The 17,510-nt window shown below is 35.2% G+C and overlaps 1 protein-coding gene across 1 annotated transcript in view; it reads left to right on the top strand.

Moving 5' to 3' along the window:
- Positions 1–17,510, top strand: part of SPOCK3 (SPARC (osteonectin), cwcv and kazal like domains proteoglycan 3) — a 487,010-nt gene that overhangs the window by 212,878 nt on the left and 256,622 nt on the right. Inside the window, 1 exon segment of the mRNA XM_049631295.1 lies at positions 10,382–10,496. Within this exon segment, the coding sequence (XP_049487252.1) occupies positions 10,382–10,496 (115 nt within the window).

Raw genomic sequence — 17,510 nt, 5'->3', positions numbered from 1 at the left:
ATTCTGTGTCTCCCTCTCTCTGCCCCCCCCCCCCACTCATGTGCAGGCATGCGTGTGCACGTGCTCTCTCTCTCAAAAATAAACATTAAAAAAAGAGTTCATGTAGAATGTATTTTTACTTTTAAATAGGAAAAATAGAAGAGTAAACTTCATTTAGGAAAATGGTGAGTTTAGAGTCAGTGGCTTTTATTGGACTGAGATAATTCTGTGTCCTAATTGAGGACTGAGAAAAGCAGAGTGTCACTTAAAGTGGGCCAGATATCCTCCTGTAGGATGGTTAGAAGAGCTGTATGGCAAATTCTAAGATATTTTATAAGACCTTAATAACTAGCAACAAAAGTACAAATGATAATGCCAAATATGCTGTTTTCTATATGTCTGGAAGTATTTATGCAGAGTTGCATAAACAGTTTTTCAACACAGTGGTAATATATTTTTTAAAGTTTATATATTTATTTTGAAAGAGAGACAGAGAGAGACAGACAGACAGAGAGAGAGAGAGAGAGAGAGAGAAAATGAGCATGAGAAAGAGGGGGAGAGAGAGAATCCCACATCCACACTGATGTGAGGCTCTATCTCACAAACCATGAGATCATGACCTGAGCTGAAATCAAGAGTCTGATGTTTAACCAACTGAGCCACCCAAGTGCCCTCAACTCAGTGTTAATATTTAAAAATATTTCTTCTTTTTTATATAAAAGCTCCCAGGTAAGTTAAGGTATGCAATTATAGAATATATTATTTTGCATTTTAGAATTAGACCAATCTCTTTCATTTCTAGATGAAAACACTAAGATATAGAATCATCAAGGAACTACAGGTAAACATTATTTCAGTAAGCTAAGACATTATTGCCCTATTAGTAGAGACTTTTTTTATGATTTTATTTTAGGCACCCTCTTAGTAAGTATTAACTGAATCATAGATGTATTTACCTCAAATATTAGAATGAAAGTCCTAAGTATAAAGCTTTATGATGAGGATTCATTATCATCATTTTTATGTACCAAATAATATTTGAGAATGAAAACCTGTAAAAATAATAGGTTTTTACATATAGTCAAGTATTCTGAAATTCATCTCTTCTATAAAAGGAACACTATTAACATTTATCACTTTAAGGAGTGTGGAAGATATGATATCTTGACAAAGTAAAAGAACGACAAAGAACAAAAGACCATGACATTTTTAAATTGTCATTAGTACTTTAACTAATACTAGACTGGATGTTGCACAAAATTCTGCCTTATAATAGCATCTAGAGTTTTTATTATCTTTGAGTTATCAATGTAGTAGTCAGTTGTATTTCATACAGTTGTATAAGATGGGATATTATTGGAATAAATATTGTGATATTTTGATACATATTTACTACAAAAGAAATTAATGCAGCAGTTGCATTCAAATCTGCTGATTGTGTGTGGATCTCCACATTTAATGTTTGAAATGGGGAGACCAGAGTTACAGTGGAAGGATGTTACATAACTAAAGTAATATTAAGGTTTAAAACTAAGAAAAGTCACTCCAAAGACTTGCAGCCACATTTAATCACATTTAGCACCACAAAATTGGCTGTCAAAAGTCTAATTAACTATCAGGCATTAGCTCTATTTTCCATGCTGCTCACTTGCACTGCGTTTCATTATAACATCTGGCAAGTTGAAAAAAATTCCCTAGAAAACCACTTCTTATAGTTTTACAACATAGAGTTTTAGTGAAACCAACTGTTGTTAAAACAACAACAAAAATATATTCAGTGCTTCATTGTTGAACCGTGAAGGTTTTTAAAACATGTTTGAGTTACCGGTCACTTCATTTTATGTGAAAACACACAATTAAGCTTAAAGAGACATTTCACCAAGTGAACGCTGATGGGTATGCATCTTACTTTAATTTTATGCCTTTCACTATATAGCGATGTTGCAATTTTTCCAACAGTTTTCCAAAATTTAAATCCAGCTCTCGATGGCACAATTCACCTGCTCTTAAATCATGATGAATGTTTAACTTAAGTTTTTGTTTTCTTGATTTTTTTTCCTAGTGGCTGAAGAGTTCTTTCATTACCTAAATGTACTTCTGTTACCAGTTGAAATTCAAAGAGAAGGATATATTTGCTGATGTGTTTGCTATAATAGATGGAGATAAGCATTTCACAGCACAAAGTTTTGATGATAAGAAAATATTATAATATCTGAGGGGTAAAGCTGACTGCTTACAGAGAACCACAGGCTAAAAACAGACTTATTAATTGGTGGCAACTGATGGCAAAATAACATGAAATAATATTTTTATTGTGGCTAGAAAAAAGTAATTATCAAATAAGAATGCCAGACACAGATAAATTATCCTTTAAAATTGATTGGAAAATAAAGATACATTCAGAGAAATATATAAAAGGTATGGCACAAATTGCACATGTTGAAAAAACCATAAAATGATATGCTTCAACAAATAAAATTATATGAGAGGACCCAAAAGACAGTGTGAACTGCAAGAAACAATTATGGGCAAATAAATTGGTAGACTTGATAAGTTTAAATTAGCTATGTCAGTAAAAATAATAATAGAAATACGGACTCTTTCGGGGTGCCTGGTTGTTCAGTTGGTCTAGTGTTCAACTCTTGATTTTGGCTCAGGTCATGATCTCACCATTCATGAGATCCAGCCCCACATCAGGCTCTACTCTGATAGTGCAGAGCCTGCTTGGGATTCTCTTTCTCCTCCCCCTCTGCCCTTCCACCAATTATGCTCTCTCTCTCAAAATAAATAAATAAATTAAAAAAATAAAAAAAAATTTAAAAAGTACTATTTTGCAGTGGTTCTATGGTAAAGTGCAGAGGAACTCATGGAAATTGGTGTGGAAGTTGAAGGTCAAAGGTTTGGTGTTAACATGGAACTCTTCACAAGAAGGGTAATCTACTTATTGTATGGTTATTCTCATCCAGTGATGCTCGATGTGTATGTAAATCTAAAGGAAATCACTAAAAGAGATTGTATAACTTCCAAACTAGCAGAAGGAAAAAGGTACTAAAAAAATATAATTAATACACTATGAGGAAGGAAAGAAGAAAGAAAGATAAGGAAAAAAAGAAACAAAATGTTGCAGAATTGAAAACACAAAAGAAAGCCATAAAGAAGAGTGCAATTACATTTAAAAAAAGTCACAGTTGAGGGGCGCCTGGGTGGCTCAGTCAGTTGAGCATCCAACTTCGGCTCAGGTCATGATCTCACAGTCCGTGAGTTCAAGCCCCGATCTCACAGTCCGTGAGTTCAGAATGTCGGGCTCTGTGCTGACAGCTCGGAGCCTGGAGCCTGTTTCAGATTCTGTGTCTCCCTCTCTCTCTGACCCTCCCCCATTCATGCTCTGTCTCTCTTTGTCTCAAAAATAAACATGAAAAGGTTTTTTTAAATAAAAAAAAAGTCACAGTTGAAACAAAAGAAGAGATAGGTCCCCTTAGACTGTGCTTATAAATCTGCCCAAGAGTTCTTGAGAGCACTGTTAAAATATAAAAATTAAGAATTAAAAATAAAGGAGTTCCGACAAAAGTTAGCTGGGCAAATACTAATCAAAAGAAAATCAGTTGCAGCTGTATTCATTACAGAAAAAGGCCACAAATGGTGGAGGTCAGGTGCTAGACATTTATTCAGCTGATTCATATCCCATTGCCTCAGCATACCTATTCCAACAGACCATGCTTGATCCTCCCAAAACCATCTTCTGTTTTTGCTCTGTAGTCAGCATTGTCCCCATGCCCATCTTCCTTTACAGTGGATTCTTATCCTTTGTCTCCTGGATATTTGTTAGTTTTCTTGTCTTGACCAAAAATTATTCAAAGCGTAACCAAATTTTTGTGAGTGATCTCTTTACCATACAAACCTAAGTATGTCACTCTCCAAATTAAAATCATTCAGTGACATGGCCTTACCTATAAGGTAGAACTCCAAAAGGTAAGAAGCTTTCATCCGCCTCTCTAGTGTTGTTTTGTTTTGTTTTGGTTTTCCAGAATACTTGAAGGCAGTATGTACATTTTGTATTTCATCCCTCCTGAACTATCTGTCATTCCAGGAGTAGGGCATCCTTTTATACTTTTATGCATTTATACTGGCTTCATATACTGGGGTTTTCTTTCATTTTGTTCATTGTACGTATTTCAAAACCTACCTAAGTTTTCATTCATTCTAATTATCCCCCATTCCTTCACCGGTATGTGTGTACATTTTCACATAGCTAACTATATATACATACACACATATATGTATATAATTTCCACTTGATGCATTCTAATTGCTTTTCCTATATATCTCCTTTCTAATAAGAATGCTGAATGTGTTGAGGGGAGGATCCATTCTACATAGGATTTATGGTGCCAAAAGTGCATGCTGAAATGTACTAACACTCTTTGAAAAAAGAATGTGAATTTGGAGATCATCTAGTCCAGAAATCTTTAATTTTTAGATGAACCTATCAGACTATATAGAAGTTAGTAGTTTGAAAAATCTGAATCAGTATTGGGAAAGTTAAGTTTTTACTGTATTCGTCAAGTTTCTAAGAAACATTTTTTCTTTTTTTTTTTTAATTTTTTTTTTCAACGTTATTTATTTATTTTTGGGACAGAGAGAGACAGAGCATGAACGGGGGAGGGGCAGAGAGAGAGGGAGACACAGAATCGGAAACAGGCTCCAGGCTCCGAGCCATCAGCCCAGAGCCTGAAGCGGGGCTCGAACTCATGGACCGCGAGATCGTGACCTGGCTGAAGTCGGACGCTTAACCGACTGCGCCACCCAGGCGCCCCAAGAAACATTTTTTCTGAAATTGACTTAGCTAAGGTGACTGGTTCATCATTAACCCCACTAAAAATAAAGTGCAGAATTATTTAAGAGGGCTTTAGCCTAGAATAATTAGGACTTAATTTAAAAATCTAGGCTTTTTGTGGATAAACACTGCTAAATTCTAGAAGTCAGTGTACAGGTTAAGAGTTCCGATCTTCTCTGTTAAAGTTTATTTCAGTTCTTGACAGTAACAATAAAACCTATTTTTCCACCTTAATGACACCACTTTTTGCCTTTCCTTTCAATACCACTTGCACAGAATATGAATACTAATGATTTCTCTGCTGAATTGAGATTTCAGCACCTTTCAGTCACTGTCCCCGTTTGTTTTCTTGACCTGCCATCCGCATTGTGTGTCCTTACTTTTCAGTTCCCCTTACATAGGGACTTCTTTTCAAGAATTAGATCTTTCTTCATTGACATACCTATCTACACTTACATTTGTTTTCTGCTCACACCAATCCTTGCTGGTGCAGGCACTTCCTCCCACATTAGCAGCTGGATCAGGCTGGATATGCCCTAGCTTACTCTGGTCTAGAAATTAGTGGGGGAATCTGGACTAAAAACCGAATATTCTGGAGGAAGAGTGAGGGAAATCCTATATCACAAATGAAATGCAACTACATCATAGATGAAAGTATCAGGCCGTTGTTTAGTATGCAGACTGCTTTGTTTGGAAACAAAACAATACAAAAACAGTATTCGTTAGATCCCCAGGTTAGTTCACATCCATAAGAAAGATTATGAAAGATTAAGACAAAAAGAATATACCCAAATGAATTCAAGTGCACTGACTGAAATCTTTTTTACTGGATGCTTGGGTTATTTTACTGGATGCCTGAGAAAAAGTTAAATACAGTAATGTGGAATAGAACAGGAAACGCTAATTGGAATGAGATGGAAAGAAGAGGATAGCAACAGAGGGAGGTGATGAATTTATGCCAGGCTATTTTAAAATACAGGATTAAGTCTAATCCATGGGCTTCAGTCTAGGGGAAGATGGCTATGTTATTGTTGTGATTTCAAGAATAAAATCTCAAGCATCTGTATTTACAGTGTGTGATATTTTATAATTTTTAAGCTGCCAACAATGTAAGTTCTACTCAAAAATACACACGGTTAAAATCACATGCACAGAGATCTTTTCCTTAGTGCAGATTCTATGTATTTGATTCTTTTGTTCACCTGACAAAAGAATCTCCTGACACTACTACACTTAAATTTTTTTTTAATTTTTATTTGTTTTTGAGAGTGAGACAGAGAGACAAAGTGCGAGTGGAAGAGACACAAAATCTGAAGCAGACTCCAAGCTCAGAGCTGGCAGCACAGAGCCTGACTCAGGGCCTGAACCCACGAACTGTGAGATCACGTCCTGAGCCAAAGCCGGGCGCTCAACCTATTAAGCCCATGAGGCACCCCAATACTGCTACTCTTTTATTTGATCCTTTATGCAGAATTTTATGTAAAATTTTCATTGAATTTATTTTCATGTGCTATATTTGTTCCAGTAATTTCCTTCTTATTATACACAAATTTTTGAGTTCTGATGTCTTTAATTAGGTAGATGTAATGTAAGAGGTGTAATGGAATTTTAGAAAATTATCTAATGCATGCTGTATAAGGTAAAGAAAACTAGAAAGAATGACTAAAAATAACTATCAATGGTCTGCATTTGGTGTGTAACTAGGTTAGATTAGTCATGATAGTTTCATATGTACCATAGTGTTGTATTTCAAAACAAAAACACTCCCCTTTCAGAACAATATGTCATAGGTTAAATATATTCACAATGAGTGTATGACATGTGAATATAAGATACAGTGGTAGGTACAAAGACATTGTTTTGTTTTGTTTTTTGTTTTAGGCAGAATTATTTAATTTTAATCAACATTTAAAAGTGATATTAACAACTAAAACTCAAAATAGACTAACGATTAGAAATAACAATAGATTTTAATACCTTCTAAGTTATTGTATGTTTTTCCTTTATGTTGTCTAACAAGAAATCATGCAGTTTTAAGGTACAGTAGTTCAATAAGACGGTTTTCTAATTTGTGATGGTTTAAACAGCTACAGTATAATTAGAATGTTCTAGCAATTTTCATTTGCATGGTGAACAAAGTATATTAAACATTTCATAGAAAATAAAATAGGGGCGCCTGGGTGACTCAGTCAGTTGAGCATCCGATGTTGGCTCAGGTCATGATCTCATGGTCTGTGGGTTTGAGCCCCACATCGGGCTCTGTGCTGACAGCTCACAACCTGGGGCCTGTTTAAGATTCTGTGTCTCCCTCTGGGGCGCCTGGGTGGCACAGTCAGTTAGGCGACCGACTTCAGCTCAGGTCATGATCTCACAGTTTGTGAGTTCAAGCCCCGCGTCGGGCTCTGTGCTTGACAACTCAGAGCCTGGAGCCTGCTTCAGGTTCAGTGTCTCCCTCTCTCTCTGCTTCTCCCCTGCTCGTGCTCTGTCTCCCTCTGTCTCTTTCTTTTCTGTCTCTCTCTCAAAAAGAAATAAACATAGGGGCTCCTGGGTGGCTCAGTCGGTTGAGTGTCCGACTTCAGCTCAGGTCACAATCTTGCGGTCCGTGAGTTCGAGCCCCGCGTCGGGCTCTGGGCTGATGGCTCAGAGCCTGGAGCCTGCTTTCGATTCTGTGTCTCCCTCTCTCTCTGCCCCTCCCCCGTTCATGTTCTGTCTCACTCTGTCTCAAAAATAAACATTAAAAAAAAAATTAAAAAAAAAAGAAATAAACATAAAAAAATTAAAAATAAAAAAGATTCTGAGTCTCTTTCGCTCTCTGCCCCTCCCCTGCTCATGCTCGTGTGTGCTCTCTGTCTCTTAAAAATGAATAAAAAACATTTGAAAAAAGAAAATAAAATAGCTAATATTGTTTATCTTAAATTTTGAAATTATTCATAAATTAAGAGAAGCTATACTTGATCTAATCATTGCCTGTCAAAAACTTTTTTTTTTTTTTTTTTTTTTTAGTAGGGAGGAAATTTAAACATTTGTGTTCCAAATAGATGCAGTCATTGTACTGACCACTTTATTATGGTGTAAGATGTCTCTTAGTAAATATCTTATCAACTATATGTGTTAGTATGTTTAATTTGAGTTGAGTATTTGAAATCTCAAGAGTTTAGTTGAAATATATATTTTTAAACAAAGAAAATATGTTTTTATTTTTAATTAATTTATTTAAATTCAATTTAGTTAACATACAGTATAATATTGCTTTTTGGAGTAGAATGCAGTGATTCACTACTCATGTATAACACCCGATGCTCATCCCAACAAGTGTCCTCCTTAATGCCCGTCACCCATTTAGCCCATCCCCACACCAATACCCCTCCAGCATCCTCGGTTTGTTCTCTGTATTTAAAGGTCTCTTATGGTTTGCTTCCCTCTCTGTTTTTCTTATTTTTCCTTCCCTTCCCCTACGTTCATCTTTTTTTGTTTCTTAAATTCCACATATGAGAGAAATCATATGATATTTCCCTTTCTCTGACTGACTAAAAGCATCTCTCTATATAATTTATAACTGCATTTTATTGAAATTAGGTTTATTTATTGGTCATCAAAACGTTTTCACTTTCATTAGGTTATTGATTTAACACATTCATAAAGCTAAATTTGATATATACACCAGATGTTAGCTCTAGTTTACTCTAGGTTTAAGATTTGAAGGGGTGCCTGGGTGGCTCAGTCGGTTAAGTGTCCGACTTCGGCTCAGGTCACGATCTCGCGGTCCGTGAGTTCGAGCCCCGCGTCGGGCTCTGGGCTGACGGCTCAGAGCCTGGAGCCTGCTTCCGATTCTGTGTCTCCCTCTCTCTCTGCCCCTCCCCGTTCATGCTCTGTCTCTCTCTGTCTCAAAAATAAATAAAATGTTAAAAAAAAAAATTAAAAAAAAAAAAAGATTTGAAAAGATTGGCTCAAATCCACATTTCATGTTCAGCAAAGAGCTCAGGGCTTTCCCGAAAACTTTTGTATATTCCAAATAAAAATTTTCAGGTCACTTAGGTTCCACTTTTCTATATGCATTAGAATTTTATTTTCAGTTTTCATCTTGCATGGGTTACTTCTTTCAGTTGTGACATGTACTCAAAGAGGACACTCAGCACCTTTTTCTTATTTGTGCCGACTCCCTCACTGGCTTTCCACCCATGAAAATCACAACAAAATATCATCAGACATCACCAATAATAATTACCAATAGCAGCATTATTCATAATAAACAAAAGGTAGAAACAACCAAAATTCCCCTCAACTCTTGAATGGATAAATAAAATGTGGCATCTCTATATAGAGAAGTGGTATTCAGCAATTTAAAGGAATAAAATAGTGATACATGGTACCATATCGTTGGACCTTGAAAACATAGTTTCAAACAAAGGAAGCCAGTCACAGAAGACCACATATATGTAATTCTATTTACATAAAGAAAGAATAGGCATATCTGTAGAAATTAGATTAGTGGGTGCTACTATTCATGGATGTGAGGGAGCTGGGGGAGTTGGGGCTTGGAGTGTGATGACTAAAGGGTATCCTTTCTTTGAGAAGATAAAAGTGTTCTAAACTTGGGGTGCCTGGGTGACTCAGTCGGTTGAACATTTGACTCTTGATTCGGCTCGGGTCATGATCTCAAGGTTCGCGGGATAGAGGCCCCAGTTGGCCTCTGGGCTGACAGTGCAGTCTGCTTAGAATTCTCTCTTTCCCTCTTTCTCTGTCCCTCCCCTGGTCATGCTCTGGCACACACTCTCTCTCTCTCAAAATAAATAAATTACCATTTAAAAAATACTCTAAAATTGATTATGATAATAGTTGCACAGTTGTGAATATACTGAAAGCCACTGAATTTAAACATTAATGGAATGAATTGTATGCAAATTAAATCTCAATAAGACTCTTGTTTAAAATATCACCGACAAATCACACACTCTTTGTGTTGGCATCCATCAAGATAGGGGTTTTGTCTAGAGAAATGGGGGTTCAGACATCAGGCACAAGCAATTTAAAAATGAAAATGCAATATCTCAGTATTATTACCAGGATACACTCAACCAGCCCCCTAGTACAGCTATAGACTCTTCTTGCATATCAGAGGACTCATTAACGCCCACTAGAATCTTTTGGGCTTACTCCCTTAGGTCCACCTACCTGCATCTATCTAGGGAAAGCAAAAGTATAAATTATAATCCTCAACTGACACAAGATATTACAGTAAAATGCCCCAACTTTATTCTGCACCTTATTGCTTAGAAGACAGTAACGACTATAGGAAATTTTGGTCTTAAAGTTTCTATTTTGATTATACATTGTTTGGTCATAAGGTTGCATGCATTTTAGCTTCCAAGTAGAATAAGATTAAATTGCAGCCATCTATTAACTCTGAGTTATATGGGTAAAAATAGAAGTATCTCTTAGAAGAGGAGGAATGTGAAGAAAATTTAGAGATGAACTGCTATGTAAATTTCTTGATCAAATCGTTTGATGAGATGAGATACCTCCATTTTATTGAAACGTATCTTAATATTTTCTGAACATTTTTTTTAGCTTTAGATCCAGCCAAAGATCCATGCTCAAAGATGAAATGTAGTCGGCATAAAGTATGCATTGCTCAAGATTCTCAGACTGCAGTCTGCATTAGTCACCGGAGGCTTACACACAGGTAAACATTATTAAATTAAATTTCACTGATTGAACAGTATTCCTTACTATGAATAACTGCAGAATGTAAATATTTGGCAATGTCTGCTAAGCTTATATCCAGAGTTTTATTGAAACAATTTCAGAAGATTGGTTAATATAATTATGATTCACTTGGGTTAAACACTAATCAATCAGAATTACTATGGATTATAGAATTTAGGCATATATTATTAAATAAAGAGGAGTTTGTGGAGATTGAAGTACTATATCTGCATACTCACACTTTTTCAACTTTAAGGAGTAAATACCATTTTGGTACCCTCTAAATATTTACGCTTCTGCCTATTTTCCTCAAAGAAGAATTGGAAACAAAGTTAAAGGGAAAATAATAATAATAATAATAATAATAATAATAAACAAGACAAAGAAAAAATGAAACAAATGATTGATGTTCATTAAAAAAAGAAAAAGTCATAGTATAGAGATATGGACCTAGAACGCTTCAGGACACCTTCCTTTAAGGAAGCACTCATACTGGTAGAGTCCTTGTAGTCTGGAAGCTGGCACAGAATTTCAAGAGAAGAAAGAGTTTTAAATGTTGTGTTATAACGATATCACTGCTTCTGTCAGATAAGCTCTATTTTGAGAAGGATCAGTAATTTAGAAACAGCCTGTGTAGTTTCATGCTGTCTTAAGTATTGAAACATGGCACAACCAAAAGTGAAATCACAGGTAACTGACTGAAGTAAGCAGGTATATCTATCCCCTTTATTACTTTTAAAAGAATTCTCTTTATGGGAACACTCTCTTTTGTGACATTGGGACTGTACTGCTTTTACGTCAAATGAGCAAGGGAATTTCACTGTCTGGGTATGTTCAGAGATTAATTGCATTTTTATTTTAGTGTCCTTACTCTAAAGTCTTTATTCAAACATACCAACAGAGAATAAAGACTTTAGAGAATAAGAATGTAAGTAGAATTTCTAGAAAATGACAAACTTTAAGTTTTGTTGACTTTTCGTATTAGTTTGAAAGCACATATGCATAAAGCCTTTTATAACCTGCTGAATGGAGTAGAGGAGGAATTTATTCCATCATGCCACATCTATCGTGGGAGATTTCAAATGCCAAGACAGGTTGGCTAATGGAGCCAAGATAAAGAGTTTAAGAATAAGTTCACTTGGGACAAAGAATCATGGCATACCAATAATATACTTGCAGAAGTAAGTAAGAGGAAGAAAGACAGCAAGTCTGGGAATGCAAAGTATAAAAGGCTTCTAAGAAATAATGTTGCTATAAAGTCAATATGCTGTGGGAGGGCACAGCATGGCAAAGCAGAGTTAACAGCAATATGTTCCACACTCAAGCATGTCCTCTATGTTACCTTTATAAAGAAATACCAAAACATTGGGCCAGAATTTTATTTTTCTATTTATTTCCCTAGGATTCCAAAGTTTCTGAATTGCTTGGACTCACATTAATTAATCACAAAGATTTAAATATTAGTATGCAAATGTATGTATGGAGAGTTAGGAGAGAGTTGATTTTTACTTGAGAAATCAGCAGGAGGCTGGTGTTGAAATACATTCATGTGTAATCCCTCACTTAAGTTTCAGAGACTTAGTCAATTTATTTCATAAAAGCAAAAACTGTTTTATCACAAGTGTCAGAGACCCTGGGAAAGGTTTTCATTTAACACACAGTTAAAGTTAACACCTCATTGGCCATTTCCTGCCCCCCCGCCCCCCCCGGGCTCCCTGGACCAAGTCAAAGAGCAACTGAAGTCCTCACAGTTCATCTCATGCCCAGGGCAGAGAGACTCTCTCCTTTCCACAATCGCTGAACACTGAAGCCAGGAGAGGTTAAAGTAACTGATTCAATATCACAAAGCTGCGAATTTTCAGAGCATTGATTCCAGTCTATGTTTACTGACACCAAAGTCCATGTTTTTTACAACTATTCTGTCTCACTGCTTCTCTTATTCAACAAAGATATAACTACAGACAAAAAGAAACTTCCTTAATGTGATAAAGACTCAGAACAAAAGCTAGAGTATTTCTTAATATAAACAGGTGCAATGTTTTAAAAGGAGAACCATTGCCAACTCTGCCTTTGGTATAGTGATAAGCTGGGGCAGTGGGGGAGTCTACTGTGCTTTAAGTAAGTGGACTTCAAAGTGTTTTATGTAAATACTGTTTAGTCCTGTTCTATTTCTGATAAACTATTATAAAATTTGCACTCAGTACACACTATATTCAATAAATAAATAGCTAGTTCCAAAGAATTGATTTTAAGATTAATATTTGATATGCTTTATTTGCTTTGAGGATGTAGGTACATAGTGAATGTTTATACAACACTTAGGGAAGGAGAGTTTTGCCAAGAAGTTTGATCAATAAAGGTGGCTAATGTAAATAAAGCAAGTCTTAAATCTGGGGTGTGTGCACTTTGGGGATGGGGTATGGGAAACAAGGAAAACAGGCTTAATTAATCAATTTTGACCATTTACATAGTTTAGATTAGAAATTACTATTGTTTTTATTTATAAGAACAACTTTCTTTTTTCTTGATCTCATAAAAGAGAAGGTGAAATTTCTTGTTTGCTTCTGTAGGGCGAATGTCATTGTTTAAAGAGGTTTTCCTAATTCTCCCGCCCTCCTCAAACTAGATAAAACATCCATTTTTCCGTTACCTTAGAACCCTGCGCTTCTCATTTTTAAATACTCATTACATTTGTAATAAATTGTGTAACATGAATCTCCTGCAAGTGACAGGAAGCTCATGAAGGTACGGTCTATGTCTTACTTACAATTCTATATGTGACTTGACATACTGGTTAGTATATCGTTCTTTGAATAATGTATGAAAAGAGCTTTTCTTTTTGAATGTTAGAGAGGAAAATTGGGTAGTTTGATCAATTGAACTGGTCAACCTAGATAATCTAAGTCTGAAGTTTTTTTTCTGTGCGCCTTGTGAGTATTTGTTGGAGATAGTCTGGGAAGGACATAGGAGCCAATCAACAAATATCTTTAAATAAATTTATTAAGAAAGATGTGTTCAAGAGACAGTGTAGGAAAATCCTGAATTTACCTCTTCTCATGGACACAACAAATTTATAACTACATATGGAATAATTTCCTCTGAAAAAGACCTAAAAACTGAATGAACAGAGCCTCTACAAAAAAAGAGAAAAGGGCATGTTGGGGGAAAAAAAACACAACAGGAACAGCAATCCGTAATCAGGATGGATCTCAAAAATATGGGACTTTTCCCTGAGAAGTTAAGGGTCTGTGCTCTACATCAGGCACCCCAATGCTTAGATCCTTCACAGGACAGATGACAACCCAAATGCTTTGCCTTGAAAACCAGTGGGAATTAATCCAGGAAAACCGTAGAACTATAGGGAATGGAGAACACAGAATCCCTTGTCCTGGGATCCAGCACAAAAACAACAGTTTGAAAATAACCTAGAACATATGTGAAGAAGACCCAATTACTGATCTTAAAGTATCTGCTGGATAGACAAGAAGTTGCTGGGACTCTCTCTGGGGGCCTCAAATAAATAAAATCAGAAATAAAAGAGAAGTTAAAATTGATACCATCGGAATACAAAGGTTCATAAAAATACTACAAATAATTTTATACCAACAAATTGGACAACCTAGACAAAATAGATAAATTTCTAGAAATACACAATACTCTAAGACTGAATTATGAAGAAATAGAAAATATGAATAGACTAATTTCTAGTAAGGAGATTGAATCAGAAACCAAAAATCCCCAACCAGACAAAAGTACAGAACCAGATGATTTCACTAGTGAATTCTAGCAAATATTCAAGAAGTTAATACCTGTTTTTCTCAAAGTCTTCCAAACAATTGGAGAGGAAAGAATGCTCCCAAACTAATTTTATGAGTCTAGAATTACCTTACTGCCAAAACCAAAGAAAAAACCAGAGAAACACACACACACACACACACACACACGCACACGCACATGCACACACACATGCACACACAACATTCTTCATGAGCATAGATGAAAACATCCTCAACCAAATATTAACAAAACAAATGACACGATACATTAAAAGGATTTTTCACCATGATCAAGTGGGATTTATTCCTATGTTGCCAGGATGCTTCAACATCCACAGATTAATCAACATAATACACCACATTAAGAAAAAGAACAAAAATCATACGATTATCTCAGTATATGCAAAACCAAATGAAACCATACATTTGTTAACAATCAACATTCATTTATTATAAAAACTCTCAACAAAACAGATATATAGAGGGAATATGCCTGAACAAAATAAAGGCTATCTATGATAAACCCACAACTCACATCATACTCAATGGTAAAAAACTGAAAGTCTTTCCTTAAGATAAGTAATAAGACAAGGATTCTTATTCTCACTTTCATTCAACATAGTATTGGAAGTCCTAGCCACGGCAATAAGGCAACAAAAAGAAGTAAAATCAATCCAAATTAGAAGGAAATAAGTAAAAATGTCACTATCTGCAAATGATACAGACTATATATATATATATATATATATATATATATACACTCTGAAGTTTTTACCAAAATAATTATAGCTAAAAAATTTAGTAAAGTTGTAGGATACAAAATCAATATACAGAAATTTGTTGCATTTCTATACACTAATAATAATCTATCAGAAAGAGAAATTAAGAAAATTAAGAAAACAATCTCATTTACAATTGATTTGAAAAGATTACAGTTGGCTAGGAATGAGTTTACCAAGGAGGTGAAAGACCTGTGTTCTGGCAATTGTAAGACACTGATAAAAGAACGTGACAAAGATAGAAAAAATGGAAAGGTATTCTGTGCTCATCAAGTGGAATATTTATATTGTTAAATAGCCCATATTATTCTAAACAATCTTCAGGTTTAGTGGAATCCTTATGAAAATTCCAATGGCATTTTCACAGAAATGACAATTCTAAAATTTGTATGGTAACACAAAAGACCCCAAATGGTCAAAATAATCTTGAGAAAGAAGAACAAGACTGATGTATTATACTCCCTGATTTCAAGTATACTACAAAGCTATAGTAATCAAAACAGTATAGTATGGACTCACAGATCAATGGAACATAATTGAGGGCCCAGGAATAACACCCCTCATGTATGAACAATTAATTTACAACAAAGGAGTCAAGAACATAAAACAGAGAATGGATAGTGTCTTTGATAAATGGTACTGGGAAAACTGGAGAGTCACATGCAAAAGAATGAAACTAAATGACTATCTTATACCATATACATAAATTAACTCAAAATAGATTAATGACTTGAATGGAAGAAGTGAAATCATAAAATTCCCACAAGAAAACATGGTGGGAAGTTCCTGGATATTGATCTTAGTGGTGTGTTTGTGGACCTGACTCCAAAGACAGGGGAAACAAAAGCAAAAATAAAGAAATGGGGAGACATTAAAACGAAAAACTTCTGCAAAGCAAAGGAAATCATCACCAAAGTAAAAAGCAGTCTACTGAATGGAAGAAGACATTTGCAAGTCATTTATCCTATAAAGGATTAATATCTAAAATATATAAAAAACTCAAAAAAATAAACAATAAAAAAGACCTAATTTAAAAATGGGCAGAGGATCTGAATAGAGATTTTTCCAAAGAAGACATACAGATGACCAACAGACATGTGAAGAAATTTTCATCATAACTAGTTATTAGGTAAATGCAAATCAAAATCACAATGAGATATCACCTCACACTTGTTAGAAGGGGTATTATCAAAAACACAAGAAATAGCAGTGTTGGAGAGGATGTGGAGAAAAGGAAACAGTGGCAATGTCAATGGTTGTTGCCCTTGTGAACACAGTACACAGTACAGACACTTTTCAATTATTTTTGAAATAATTAAGAGTAGATCTACTGTATGATGTAGCTATTCCACCTCTGGGTATTTATCTGGAGAGTATGAAAACAATAATTTGAAAAGATGGATGCATATCCATGTTCATTGCAGCATTATTACAATAGCCAAGATATAGAAACATCCTAAGTGCCATTGATGGGTAAATGGATAAAAAGGATGGCACGCGCATGCACACACACACACACACACACACACACACACACAGGAACACTATTCAGCCATTAGATGAATGAAATATTGGCATAATTCTACCACAGCATGGGTGTTATTCTAAGTGAAATAAATCAGATGGAGAAAAATAAATCCTGTATGATTTCACTCATATATAGAATCTTAACAAAACAAAACAAATGAATGAGCAAAACAATACAAAAACAAACTCATAGATATAGAGAGCAGATTGATGATTACCTAATAGGGTGAAGGGGACTTACTGTGTGGTGATGAATGGTAACTAGACTTAGTGGTGACTACTTTGTGGTGTATATAGGTATCGATGTATAATTTTGTATATCTGAAAATTATATAATGTTATATACAAATTTTACTTTAATAATAAATTTATTGATTGCATAAACAAATACTTGCCAGCAGAAAAGGGAGAGGAGGATATGAAAATATGAAGGAGAAATGAGCCTCTAACAATTAGCTTTAGGAAACTGGTAGACCTTTGCCTTAGGTTTGTAAACAATTGAAATAATTGCTAGTGTTTTAAATCACGATATGTATCTTTGATATCAGAAAAATAGACTGATCAGGAGGTTCATGATGCATTTTACACTAACTGTGAACACTATTGCCAGTGTGGAGAAGGTTGTAAACTCTCCAAGTAAGTCATGTTCAAAATCATATGTTTGGATATTTGTCTCATGAAGAATTTGTCTCAAGCAACTGTTACCTGTGTGCTTGTGCTGGTTTTGTTACCATTATCATCACCAATTACAACAAAAGAGTGTTATGAATAAGGAGAGAAACTTAAGCTGCAACATGTTTTCTAAAATTTAGATGCTTAGTATAAAATATATGATGAGTTTGCCAGGTTTGGAAAATGACCCACTTTATATTGTTATCATGGGGAGCAGCTCTGGGGACGCTTACAGCT

The sequence above is a fragment of the Panthera uncia genome, chromosome B1 (genome assembly GCF_023721935.1).
Source record: "Panthera uncia isolate 11264 chromosome B1, Puncia_PCG_1.0, whole genome shotgun sequence".
NCBI classification, from domain to species: domain Eukaryota; kingdom Metazoa; phylum Chordata; class Mammalia; order Carnivora; family Felidae; genus Panthera; species Panthera uncia.
The sequence above is the reverse complement of the archived record's forward strand: the minus strand, read 5'-3'. Positions and strand labels throughout refer to the sequence as shown.